The following is a 14,116-nucleotide window of genomic DNA, read 5'->3' as shown; positions in this document are numbered from 1 at the left end:
ATAGTACCAGTACAGTATTTTATTACAGGTATCAGAATAAGATTAACATATTTTAACTATTCACGCGTAACTGGCTGCTTCACACAAGTACAGTGTGGACATGCTATGTGACTTGTTCTTTCTTCTACTCGACCCTGAGCCTGAACACTAAAATAAACGTTCGGTATCTTTAATAACTAAGAGGCCCTTTGTGACTGTAATTCCTCTTTTTATTGAGGAATCAAAGCTTTGAGAAATCAGTATTGTGTACAAGAGGGAAAGGCAGTTTGACTTTTGTTTATTGTAGTTGCAAAATTGAACAAACGAGCATCATCTTTTGATTACATTCTCGTTCTTGGTTAAGATAATCCAACAGTTTCAGGTTAGTTGACAGATTTTTTTTCTTAAAGGAGCGTGCTCTGTATAAACCATAAGCATTGTTTTTTCTGCCTATACAAACCACTTTTTGATGAAACTTCTAAGTAAGTAACAAAGGCTCTAAACCTGTCAGAATCTAAAGACTCAAACACAAATGACAAAATCCTTATTATTTCATGCAGGCATAATTCTAGAAGAGCTTTACTTAAATATCTTCATATGGAGAACGGCTTTCATAAATGCATATTTTTACTGCTCATCCTTGTTAGTTCTTCCTCATTTGCTTATCTAGTGCCTGTCTTCCCGTGTTCTTCAATGCGGTCTTCTGAAATTCTCCTTGTCTGTCCTGTAGAATGAACACAGGAAGCGTGGCTGTTAGCATAACCGAGAATGTAGGACTCTTACCAAAAGCAGGGAAGAGCCTGGTGGAAGCCTGCGGGTTGAAGATAGCTCTCCCAGCTGTGCCTAGGCAGAGGCTTTGTAATACCTCAGAAGGCATCCCTCCAAGGATTTAACTTAGAGGACATTCTTCGTGGGGCTTGGAAGCAGCTCAGTTGTGAAGCTTCAGCAGGCTTCTGAACAGAGCGAAGTGACATGGGGCTCGGCCCCTCCGAGCGAGTTCCACAAGAGAGGCTTATTGGAGAAGCAAGATAGCCCTGCCAGGAGTTACTTTAGGAGCTAAGACCTGGGAAGAGCCAAAACCAACAGCGTGAGGCAGGTCAGTGTGTGACACTTCATGGGCTGTAGCTGACAGACCAACTCCGTACTTACTCTTGGGAACATCTGCTGTGACAAAAAACCTTGAAGTTACTCTGCTGATGCTTTTTTGTCCCCCTAATTTGCAGTGGATGTAGCCATATAAATTAGCAGTCTGAAGGGAGATCCCAGCTATCACAAGAGCCTGTGGACAAACACAAGTTCAGCTGGGACAAATACACTGCTGTATTGAGACTGTATGTGTAGAATATATACACACACACACGTGTGAGTGTATGTATGTATACATACTATTTAGATATACATACCTGCTATAAAAGGGGGATATTCCTTCCGATAATAAATGACCTCAAAGACATCCAATCATGTCAAACCTAGACACTATAGTTCCTTTCTACAAAATGCCTCTCCTTTTATCAGAACAGATAGAAATTTTTTTTTGTCATTCTGTATCTTGAGAGATTTCGTTACTTTCCTAAAAGCACGTATTCAAAAAAGGACTTATTCAACTGATTCTAGAATCATTTCACTTTTTTTAAGCCTGATTTGTATCTAATAGTTTCGCATCCGGATACATAGCAAACCTGCCGGCTTGTATAATTGACAAATGCCTTATTATATACAAATAAGATCCTGTAACTTACAGATTTACACAGAGCATCGATAGACATGAATCGATATCTAGCATTAACAGGCAGTGAAAATAATTAGATCTTTTTGTGGTAATATAGGCTTCACAGCAGGCAGAACCCATCTGATTGACTAACGAAATCACTTACAAAAAATGTTTTTCTTAGCCTCAGAAAGAGTTTCCTGGAAGCTATCGTATTTTCATTTGTGTAACTCACCTTTTACAAGCACCTGAGCAACCTGCCTCCAGTGCTAGTTAGGGTTCCTTCTCCAACCAGCTCTTAGTTCAGCAAACGATCTCTGGTTTTCAGAAATAAAGGTGGAGCCGTGGAGAAAGACTGCTGGTTTAATTTTAACTATGGCCTGTTTAGCTATGCCGTTTTGGGCACTAGAAAGTAGTTGATGACTTGCAATTGATTCATACCCACAGCTGAATTTCCCGTTTCATTTAATAATAAAATGTAATCTTGGCTGGTTATGTAGCTGCACACGTCCAAGACAATTTTATCTTTTCAAACTGAATTAAGAAATTGTACTTAGCGTGGCTAGAGCTTGACAAAATGTTTTCTATGGTGATTATCGAAGCACCTAATGTTTACAGGGGAAAACATGAAGATTTCATAGACAAAAATATCTCAACATAATGCAATATATGGGGTAAATTTCCTCTTGTATTTAGAAAAATGTGTGGTGGGGTTTTTTTGTAGAGTAGATGGCTTATAAATACAGTAATTATAAAATACATACTTACAGCTCAATTTATCAAGGTTTTAAGCACTATGATACTGGTTCTTTCAAAAGGGAATGGTAGCAGAGATCTAAAATCCTTGCTTTTAAGAGCAAGTAACATTCAAGTCCCAAGGATATGTGAAAACCTGAAAACCAGCATCACTGGTTCATTTTTTGTCCTCTCCTATTAGTTCCCTTTGAATGAAATAAGTTGGGGCAAAGTATGTTGCTACAGTTAAAAAGAAGTCCATAATTTTGCCAACCACTTAAGGTTCTCAAGTTAGATGAAGGACTTGACATAGTCAAGTCTGGTAACCTAGTAGAAGTGGGGCTGAAAAGTACTAATCCGTTCCAGAGCGCAGGGCTTGACTGCCGGAAACTCCTCTGATTTGTTGAAACTGTTAGTGGAATTTTTGTCCTGTTGGAAGATTTGGTTCAAAGACTGTTGCAAAACTAACAGATCTGGGTTTTCCCTCTACTAACACTGTCTGTCAGCCATAGGTCTTTCAGTACCCCCAGACTTACCAGCCATTTCAGCTTCAAGGAGAACAAGGTGCTAAAGAAAAACACTGTCCAAATAACTGGACAGATAATGAGACCAAGCCAAAAGATTCGAGCTTCAGCTTCAGTTGAGGCAGCTATTGTAGGCACCTAGAAGGAAAATTATTGAAACTAATAGTCACAAAGACAAAATCCTCAATAAATAACAGATCAGCAGAGGAAGAGCAACGGACAAAATTACTTCTTTACCTAAATTTCACTTTTATGCATGGAAGGAAGATTGAATAAGAAGAGAAGTAGTTTTCTGCCTGCTGCCCTACTGTACATGACAGCATTTTCTTTTCAAAATGTTCTGGTCTCTGTTCACATTTAAATGAGATAGTTATTCTTTTTGTCAATGACAGCTCCCACTAACACTACAGATTAGTAGTATTTTAAAGTCAAAGTTCTGTTACGCTGATAATTGCTTTTGAAGTTCAGAAATACTGTTAACTTTGAAATTAGATTCAAACTTTACCAAGGCCTTAGAGAAGCGTGAAACAGAAGACAGTGTTACAAGCAGAACTTCAGTGTGAGTACTTCACTGTCGGTAGTGTAGATTCGTGACATGCGCCCTGTTCACAAATCAAAAGTATGGGCAAAAAAAATCAGTCCAGAATCAGAAAAGCTATAGTATCTAATGTGGAAATTGCAATGAGCTGTTGCAAGTGCTAACAAGCAAACTTTAAAGATCCCCCATAGGATTTATCAGTTGGTTCCAGTTCAGGCAATGGAATTCTCACAACAGTGCCCATTTCCATACATTTTCCTAAAAACATGTGGTATCTTAGCTTAATTTAAATCTTGCGTGAAGCTTAGTTTTCTATTATGTAAACTAATACTTCAATTTTGTTTATGAAGTCCACTGATATTCCATAAATTAAGAACTGTGGCTTCAAAAATGCCTGTTCTGTAATACTAGTGCTGGACACTGTAGCAACTGCTGGCATCTCCCTGAAAGAGGCATCGTTATTCACGGTGCTCTATTTGTGTTCTTCAGGGAGAGCAAAAAACCTCAAAGCAGGCTGCAAAAAGCCCTGGTTGGAGATTTCCTCAGGGCAGCACAACTCATGTGTCTCTATCTACACTGAAAGGCTCATTGTTAACTCCCAACACTTAAAAGAAACTAAAGAAAGAGAATCGTTCAGAAGGTTCTGATCTTTCCTAGGAGACCAGAATTCAAAATCTCACTCCAAACCTCAGACCACTCAACCACCACTAGTGCTAGCTTCTGAAATACAAGCTTCACAAGTCGAAAAGAAAACCCTGTGGGCTCTTCCACTCTGAAAACTGAAAAGCCTTTAAGTTCATTTGCAGTATCTTGAATTCTCCATGTAAAAATAAGACTCGTCTGTCCATCCATCATGAAGCAGACAATGGCATCCAACTTGTAAATACAGTTAAGTTACTCTATCTTGCCTAAGAAAACCCTACAAGATGCAATAATTACAAGCTGTCTTTAATTTTTTCATGTACCTTCTAAACCAGTGATCTTGCAGAGGTCCAGAGAATAATGTTCTATGCCTTCATAGTTACAGAAAAAGACAGATGTTCTGAGTCAATAACAGGGTTTAATCACCTGTATCCCAAATTACTGACAAATTACCCAGCAGTGACATTGCATTCGCACTAACTATTTAGGAGAAAAAAAGTCAATACACCTGAGAACACTGCACCTAAAAGACCTGGTTAACTTGATGAGCAAGATTACAAAAGGCTGCAGTCATCCCAAGGAAAGGAGAAGAGAGTTGTGATGTTTGGAATGTAAGTGTAAGAATTACTTTTCTTCCAGTAAACCTCGGCAGAAGATAGGATTTCAAGGGCGAAGCTCTGTTGCATCAGCAGTACACCAGGAATTTGCTGCTTATTGTTGGTAAGTGACTTGGAATATTTCTAAGCAAATTCACCCATAAAGGAAGAGATCTTAAAAAGTTGCCAGAGGACTGGCAAAGGAGGCAGGGAGCACCTGACTCTGGAAAGTAAGAGAGTCGCATGTATTCCAGGACCTTGCCATAACAAAGTGTTTCTCATGGATAAGCCATGACAAAAATACAATCCACTCTAATTACATGTTCTTTCTTGTGGTACCGTGAGTTTCACATTAATCAAGCTACCATTTGCCAGAACTTTTGGAAGGCTTTAGCCCACACAGATGAGTCAACTTTGTACTTCTAGGCTGGAATTAACAAACTGTAACAGGTGAACTAGGCTTGCTCATTTCACAGCAACTTTGAGGTCAGGAGGTCATTTTATGGATGCCATTGCTTTTAAGTGCTAAGAAAGCTCTTGCTTACTGTCTCGACTTGATGGAACTAAGAAACTCTGAAGGTCTTCTAGTTTATTTGATTTCGTGCAGGCTTGCCTATATTCTCTCTTTAGGTTTCACTTAGACTACAGGAAGAACGTTAACATCTGTCATCCTCTTAACGGTGTGCAGCCCTACTCTGCCAGTTGCGCTCCTGCTTGGCTGCGTTCTCATCGCAAACGGCCGCAGGGCTGCTAGAGGGCACTCCAGACCCGCGCACTCAGAGTATTTTACGCTTGGCTCAGTACCCAGGCTGTGTGCACAGCTGGATTTGCTTGAAAGGAATGTCCTAATGAGTAGCACTTGAAGCAGCATTCTGCCAGGCTCTTGCCTGAATGGGGCTGTGGAGAGAACGTTAGCAAGTGAAAGCAAAAACCTGCAGTCTTGACTCTGGCAGCAATGCCAAGGGCCGTTTTATAGCTTTTTTGCTCAGGGTGTTTGGGGGAGCACTAGCAGTATCAGAATGCTCTGTGATCCAGGTTCTCTTCCTCACCATACTCCATGAGCATGGTTCTAGAGGAGGGCCACGGAGATGACCAGTGTTGGAGCACCTCTCCTATGAAGACAGGCTGAGAGTTGGGGTTGTTCAGCCTGGGGGAAGAGAAGGCTCTGGGGAGACCTTCTAGCAGCCTTCCAGTACCTTAAGGGGGCCTGCAAGAAAGCTGGAGAGGGACTTTTTACGAGGACATGTAGCGATAGGACAAGGGGTAATGGCTTTAAACTGAAAGAGGGTAGATTTAGATTAGATATAAGGAAGAAATTGTTCACTGTGAGGGTGGTGAGGCACTGGAACAGGTTGCCCAGAGAAGTTGTGGATGCCCCCTCCTGGAAGTGTTCGAGGCCAGGTTGGATGGGGCTTTGAGCAACCTGGTCTAGTGGAAGGTGTCCCTGCCTATGGCAGGGGGGTTGGAACTAGATGATCTTTAAGGTCCCTTCCAACCCAAACCATTCTATGATTCTAAAACATTCTTTTTAAAATACTGAATTGGAACTATTCAGCATTGCTTTCAACATAGATCCTTCCTGAGGAGGACTCTGCATTGGGATTAACTATGGGAAGATATGTTTATTACAAGATGTTCTCACTAGAAAATAAAATAGAACTACCAGAAATGCTTCATACCGCTAGTATCATGCTATGGATATTTATTCTGCTGATGCATACGATGACAATGTTGTGAGACCAGTTCTGTTCTGAATGCTTCTAGAGGATGCGACAATCTGGTGTGCTTGCAACTGAATACTTACTTTTTATCCAGCTTCTATAGAAGATAATGTAACTGTTACAAAAGTGCTCTATTTGTTACTTTATTTGACTTAGTATCAGCTTAACAAGATTTCCTATGGATTCTGTTTGTCCTGTGCCAACTTTTATTAACATACTTACCCTTTTTGCTTCAAACACCCAGTGGCTTTTTCCATCTTCATCAATCTGGTTCCACCAACGCAAACCAACCAAGAGTCTTCCTGTCACATTCTAGTGACAGACACAATTATTTGCATTAATCAGTTGCATAATTCACTTGTCAGACTAACATTAAAAAAAAAAAAAAACCCAAAACAAGCATGTCTGAAAATCATATTCTTTTATCAAATATTAAAATTAGTTCTAAAATCTGTGCCAGCTTGAGCACAACAGTCATTAAGGATGGATGAGTTACCACAAATTTAGAGGCCTGTTCTCCTCTTCTAATATGATAATTAGCACAATAACATTGGTTTAGGCAAGAAATTATAGTATGTATCTTTTCTAAGTCAGTTAGTTGAAGCCCCCAATAAACAAATTTCCTCGGTAAGAGAGGAAATTGTGAACAAAAACACACTGAAGAAATGGAAGATTAATTACAAGCAAGTAAGCTGCATGGAATCAAGCAAACAAATTAAGAAAATATTTCTGCACCTGGATGAATAGTAGGAGTTTTCAGTATACTGGAGATGCATCAATGCTTCACTTCTACAAAACGAAAGCCTTGTTCCACATGTAGAGCCCCTGGGCTTCTGGGCTGGCCTGACCCACCTGCCTGTATGTGATTAGGGCACCGGTGCCATAGCTGAGCTCCCAGGAGCCTTCTGCAGCGCCTGCGTGCTGGGTCTGGGCACAGTATTACAGCTTTGGACACCCTTTGGCATCCATTACTGAAAGCCAGTATTACTTTATTTCTTTTTTTTTTTTTTAAGGGGAAAAGCATACAAACAAATCTACCTATGAAAAAGCAATTTTCTCACTATATTAGTAGCTCCCATTAGGCATAGAGAACATGGTGATAAACAGTAACTAAGATATGTAAATGTCTTAATGAAAATGGCTAGACATTTAATATGTCAACAGATCACAATGTTTTTGTCACTTTTTGTCAGTATACATATTTCCTTTCTTGTTTTATTTAATGGCACACAAAATACTTTCAAAGGTAATTACCATTCAGGGTCATCTTACCTTAACTGACCAGAAGTCAAAGGATAGAAGGAGGAGAATAGTGACAAAACAGGCAACAAAGCTGTTGCTGAACCAGTCACAGAACAAGTAGGTAATAATAGCACTCACTCGGAAAAACAGGTGGAAAAAGGTGGCCAGTGGGTGCCTGGGAAAAAAAAAAAAAACACAGAGCACTTATGAAGTTATGGGACAAGAAGGAACGTTACAGTATTTGCTAACAATGTAGTATAACACAACTATTTCTAGTCTACAATGGTATTTTGGTTTGTAGCTGCTATTATTTCATATGTTGATGTATATCTTAATTATCAAAGCAATAGTATTTCCAATAGCCAACCTTCAATCTCAAGCTGAAAGATGGAATGTGTTGTTCATGTCAAAACTTTCTCAGAGATAGAACAAAATCTAGAGTCTTTCACCAGTTTCTCTGGTACTGCATGAAGGAATTTAGTGGTTGTTCAACACTGTACCCTAAAATCCTCATCATTTCATGAAATAAATCAGCATTGCAAAGCACAAAAGAATTGAGACAGATCTTATGCCTTTCAGAACTGTTTTGAAAACAAGAACAGAAACTCTGAGACTAAAAAATTTAAAGTAAAAATAATATAGCTGTTGGGTATCAGACAAAATGAACCTTCATATGTTATGTCTGAAACCAAACACTTCCTTTTACAGAGGGAGTACGATCTGGGAATCTCTCAGTTCTTATGAATGAATGTTCATTAATTTCACTACATATTTGTGCTTTGCTCATCAAACAAAATTTTGTCCGTAACAAAATAAAGGGGAATTTCAGTGGAAGAAGTAACTATACAGCATGGAATATCGGCCTGTACAGTAAGACAAGGGGTTTGGAGAATGCTATAACAAGCGCAGTACAACTTTCAGTGTAATATGACAAGCACAAAAACTTATTCTGTACAGTTGTGTTTGTGTTAATTAGTTTAAAGTGACAATTAACTAGAGGCTATTGCATTTAAGTAACTTCCTTCCTTGAAGCTGAGTGAATAAAACTTCTTTTCTGAATAAGATGGGGTTTAAGTGAGTGACTGTCTCATTAAGCTCCTCTACCTCTGTAAACAATTAACAGTAGTATGGCCTAGGTCATAATTAACTATTCAACTATCAAATTTGTTATTCTATTATTGTGTATAATAAAATTATACATATAATATATACACAATTATAATTATTTATTATAAACTTAAATTATAATTAGATTTAAATTATAATAGTTACTAGATTTATATCTTTATTGTAATATTATAATTCTATAGCTGTTCAACTGTTCTAGTAATTATCTATTCTATAATGGCAATATTGTTCTTGTAGTACTACACACATGACTGGAGAAGCAAGAACGATGCACAGCTGTAGCTTATATTTACTCCTGATCATGCCCATGCTAACCTCAAACTTTCCAAAAGCTGCTTCTGACTTAAAACTAAACACGTGACATTAAGTGAAAGGAGCTTTTCTGTCATAAGCAGACGGGTGGGTGGGTTGGTGGAGCGGAGGGAATATTGTGAACTGTCAAAAACAGATAGTGTCTTGCTACTTCAAGCCTTGATCTCATTCAAGAAGATGTAAGAGCTCATTGCATAAGTGGTATCTTGTGTCAATACAAGCTATTCATAGATCACAACCCTAAAGCACATCGGGGTAGACCGAGCCTTTACAACTATATCAGTGCTTCAAATGTGAAAGTAACTTTGGAGAAGTAGTGTTTCATTTTGGAAGTCAGATGATGAACTACTGTTTGGATGCTGACTCTGTTCCAATATCAAACTTTGAAGGGTGCCTACTAAAAAAACAGTACATGAGCAAGAGGCTCACGTTTATTACAGCGCTAAACACTTCATTGCCACTATGGAATATCAGTCCTCTCACAAGGATATGGCTAGCCAAGCCAAAGACAAGGACTTGCAGGTTCTTGTCCTAGGGGAGGAATATGGAGATATACCAAAACTTGCACCTCATTCTTTGGACAACTCTCTCAATCTCAGAGAATGTCCAACCTGTTTATGCTTTAAAAAAAAAAAAAAAAAATTCTGAAACTAATGGAATCTAGTAGATAAACTGTTCACTTCCTCACTTAACAGAACAAATGTGTTTTCTTAATTCACAGCCATCAGATGAAACTTACAGCTCTTATCATATACGAACAGAATTTTTAATAAGGAGCTAATCCCAGATAGATAAAATTGTCTTTTAAAACCTGAAGCTAATCCTTTTTGAAACAAAAAACTTACCAGCTTTTCTTAAGTGAATGCATTTATATTGAAATCAATTGTACTTCATAAAATTTTTTTAAAAGCTAATTTCCAGAAATATGACGGCATTAAGAAATCATTGTATAAACTAACATGATTTCTTGTACTAATGAAAGACAGTATAGGCTTTAAAACATGATAACTTTTCTTCTTTTTCTTTTTTTTTTTTTTTTTTTTGCATTCAAATCCAATAAAGGATAAAGGTAACTAAAACTCTGCACTGGCTCTGCTTGGCATACATTTGCTCCTGAAAGCATAGCAACCCACTTGCTTGGACCTTTAGTTACGCTGTTGCATCTAAACACCCATATAGTGTAGAACTGGAGCCTTGAGGCTAAATGATTACCGTTTATCTCATTACAATAACCTCCGTTCAGTTTGCAAGCACGATGCCTATTAGGATAGGAATGAGCTGTTATGAATTTAGTTGCACCCCATATTAAGGAATCAAATTGGGCCAACCCTAAGGTATACCACTGAACCACAGGAGAATCATTCCCAGTACCTGCTCAGAAGTGCCATGGCAGCAGTCTACGTGCTGCTTTTTATATCTCTGGTACTTCAAATGTATCTAGGCAAATTTTGAACAAACAGGCTCTTTGGCTTGATCACCTTGTGTTACCTGGCTGATTTGAAAAAGAAGCAATCATATGCTCCTACCTGTTCCAGATCAAATGTTCTGATACTGCAATGAACTGCAAACATGGTGTAAGTTACCTCTTTTCCTAGCCTTCTTATGAAAGTAGCCACTAACTAAATCACTATCCGCATACCTTTTGCTTTTAAGGAGCAATTGCATATACCTTGGAGAATCACAAAAGCACAATTTGTCATAGCTTATGCAAATTCTAACCAAGTTAAAGATATATGAGATTGGGATAAAGTTAAAGACAGATGATTAGGACATGTTGTTATGCCCTCTAATAAGACAAATTTTGCAGCACATGGGTGTGTTCCAGGCTTGTTTGCACAATATTCTTCAGAAAAATAAAAACAACTTCTGTGTGAACAATGTAAGGAGTTTCATTTCTGTATTCTATAGCAGAAGATTTTTCAGTATGAGATTATCTTTTAGTATTGTCAGAATGAGGGCAAGAAAGAAGAACAGTCTCTAATGAAATAAGTATCTACACAAAGTGGATCAATTAATAGTATGGTTTACTGATACTTTGCCTGTCTATGTTATCAGGTAGCATGAACCAGTAGGAACAGATCGCTAGAGTAAAGTAACTGGTGCTGTGGACCTCCTACAAACATTTCAGGGTGGCTTCACTTTACGCTAACTCTAGTCTGGTCCCATAGACTGAATGTGTGGCTTGCGTGCTCAAGACACAGTCCTATGCTGTATTTCCCAGTTTAGTTTAATCATTTAGGCCATGTTCTCCAAGACTGTACCAAAATATAAACCTTCATTTGAAATGTGCTGCTGCTAAGACACAGAACCAAAGCAGCTCTGGCAATGTTAATCTTGTGTCATGGCTGACTCATCATGTAGTTGCAAAGTCCAACGCGCTGGAAGGGCAGAAACGCGTCACCAAACACTAGTAAAACAGAGTAATTGTGTTATAAAGCTATGTGATTGCTTGTTTGCACATCTCAGATAACGTTTGTGTTAGGCTTAACATCTCTTACTTTTCTTTGTTTATGCCTACAAGAAATATAACATTGTAATGGACCAGACTAAACTTGGGCAAGGTGAAAGGGAAGACAGCAATATAAATCAAAGCTGATTATATATATTATTGTTGATGACTGCATGCATATGTATAATTCGTTTTGACATAAAACTTTTCCCTTGACAGTCTTTGACTGGAGATTCTTCAAAAGCCAGATGGAACAACAGCTCTGTTGCCTGGGACCTCGGTGCGGACAGAGCTGCAGAGTGACACCTCTGGTAACGTAACGGTAGACTGCTTAACCTGATAGATGAGATGGATCAATGGGTTGGGTTTTCTTAGGTAACAGCTACAAGGGTAAGATGTACTATATTCCACATAACATCACATCCCGTGGTAGGAAAACATGACAGTTTTATTGCAAATAACTTGCTGTTTCCCTTCAGCTGGGTGTGCAATGCAACACCAGAGCACTCCACTGCACAACTTGTTTTGCTGAAGATGAGAGCTCTCTCCACTTCTCCAGCTCTAACCAAAATACTGTTTGGTTGGGTTGGAATTTTTTGTGATTATGTTGGCTTTGGGTATGTAAAATTTCTGTTTCCAATGGCAGGATGACACTGAGCCTGCCGAGCAGTCGGGCTCGCAGCAGCAGCGGTGCGGCTGGCAGGGCCGCGGGCCTCACCTGCTCCGGCCCGGGCAGCCGGAGCTGGCTGCCCAGCACGGAGCACCTCCTGGACAGAGGCTCCCCAGCCTCCCCGGGCAGCCTGTTCCAGCGCTTGACCGCCCTCCCTGTGAAAGATGGGAATTAAGTGTTTAAGCGGAGTTTCTTGTATTTCAGTGCCTCAGCCCAGCTGGAGCAGCAGGGGCTGCCTCAGGCGGGCGCCGCGACGCTGAGGCCTCCGCGCCGGGGCCGTGCCCGCTCCGCTCCCCGCGCCGTTACCTGATCTTTGCTTTCCGCAGCGCCAGCTCCTCCTCGCTCCCGAAGTCGAGGGACACATCCTCGGTGTCGTCCACCAGCGCCTGCGGCAGGGAGCCCGTCAGCGGGGAGGGACCGGGGGAGCCGCGCCGCCGCCCGCCCCGCACCGCCCGCCGGCGCCTCTACCTGCTTCATCCTCCGCCTCAGCCGGCCGGCCCGGCCCTGCAGCCCGGTTGCCAGGCGCGGCGGTTGCCAGGGCCCGGGAGGTGTTTCAGGGAAAAGGGTCCGGGCTGCCGCCTGCCCGGCGTCAGCCCGCGGCGGGACCGGACCGGCCCTGCCCCGCCGGGGAGGCCGAGGCGCGGGTCTCCCCCTTCGCCCGGAGGCCGCGGCCGGCTGCGCCTCACCCGGGCCGGGCTCGGGGCTCGGCAGCGCCTGGAGTTGGACGACCCCGGTTAAACTGGTGCTAGTGCTGGGCCCGGCGTGGAGACCTGCCTCCTCCCTTGCGTCCGTGTCGCTGAGGTGCCTTTAGCTGCCCATCACGTTTAGGCTCTCAGCGGTCGCCTTTGCCGAGGCCAGGGCGGCCAGACGGGCTTCGTCAGCGGGCCATGCTGCAGGCGTGAGGAGCCGGAGTCCTCGGTGTAGCCAGAGCCCTTTGTTCAGCGTTTTAAGGTGTCTGCTCTGCTGGCAATGGCTGCTTGCTCGCCAAACACACCAACCTGGACAGGGCTTCTTAGGTCTTGTGCTAAAGATAAACCCCAAAAGGAAAAAGTAGTGGAGAGAAAGGTGAACGTACGTGTATGAATATGGTACGCACCTGCATGTCTCGTTTGAGGACTTCAGCTGATACCAACAGTCTGTTGTCCTGTCAGTGCTGGGCCAAACCCCGTGTGCTGTCCCCTGCCTCACAGTGGGCCCTGTGCCCCTGTTGCAGTACAGCTTTTGGGGGACAGTCCACTACAACTGTAATACTGTGGATGTACTACTAGTGTGACATAGGTAATGCAGCCCTTTAACTAAAGATTTCTCCTGCTTTTATTGAAATTGCAGATGGATTATGCAGCAGAGTTAAGGAAGTAGGAAAGTGAAATGAGACAACTGAGCTTCAGGATATGGGTAAGGGTTTCACAATAATGGGGAGAAATAGTCCAGTCAGCTAAGTATGAAGTGGAGGATCAAGGAGGATCTGATAAATCAGTCTCTTGTAGATCTGATGAGCTACTAGCATTAAATAAGCTTGCAAAATAACAACTTCCTAGCCTTTTCTAAAACATCTAACTAAACCAGAACGTATCTGTTGAGTAAGTACAGAAGTTACTAAGGTGAACATTTCAAAAACATTAATTGGAAAGTAGCTTTGTGCAAGACCTCTTATTAGAGCAAAACAATACCTAATGCATCAGAAAAACCGGCAGAGCTGTTAGTAGCTGTTAGTAGGATTTGTGATTATAGGGGGGAAAAGGTGTATCTTATGACCAATAATGTTAATATTGTGGTAGTCATATTTTGGTCTTGGTAGTGTTAAAACAACACTTTATAGTGTGTCAGGAAGTACAGCAGATTTACACTGAAAAACTGAATAGGCAGTCTGTA

The 14,116-nt window shown here is 41.1% G+C and overlaps 1 protein-coding gene across 1 annotated transcript; it reads right to left on the bottom strand.

Moving 5' to 3' along the window:
• Positions 1 to 195: 195 nt before the first annotated feature.
• Positions 196 to 12,785, bottom strand: TVP23A (trans-golgi network vesicle protein 23 homolog A). The gene is given in 7 exon segments (XM_076351551.1): positions 196 to 703; positions 1,129 to 1,258; positions 2,959 to 3,084; positions 6,666 to 6,755; positions 7,716 to 7,860; positions 12,551 to 12,660; positions 12,662 to 12,785. Coding segments are annotated over 7 exon segments (723 nt in total). The 5' UTR covers positions 12,722 to 12,785; the 3' UTR covers positions 196 to 641.
• Positions 12,786 to 14,116: the final 1,331 nt, after the last annotated feature.

Source organism: Aptenodytes patagonicus, chromosome 13, assembly GCF_965638725.1.
Source record: "Aptenodytes patagonicus chromosome 13, bAptPat1.pri.cur, whole genome shotgun sequence".
In the NCBI taxonomy this organism is placed as follows: domain Eukaryota; kingdom Metazoa; phylum Chordata; class Aves; order Sphenisciformes; family Spheniscidae; genus Aptenodytes; species Aptenodytes patagonicus.
Note: the sequence above shows the minus strand (reverse complement) of the source record. Positions and strands in the feature narration are given on the sequence as shown.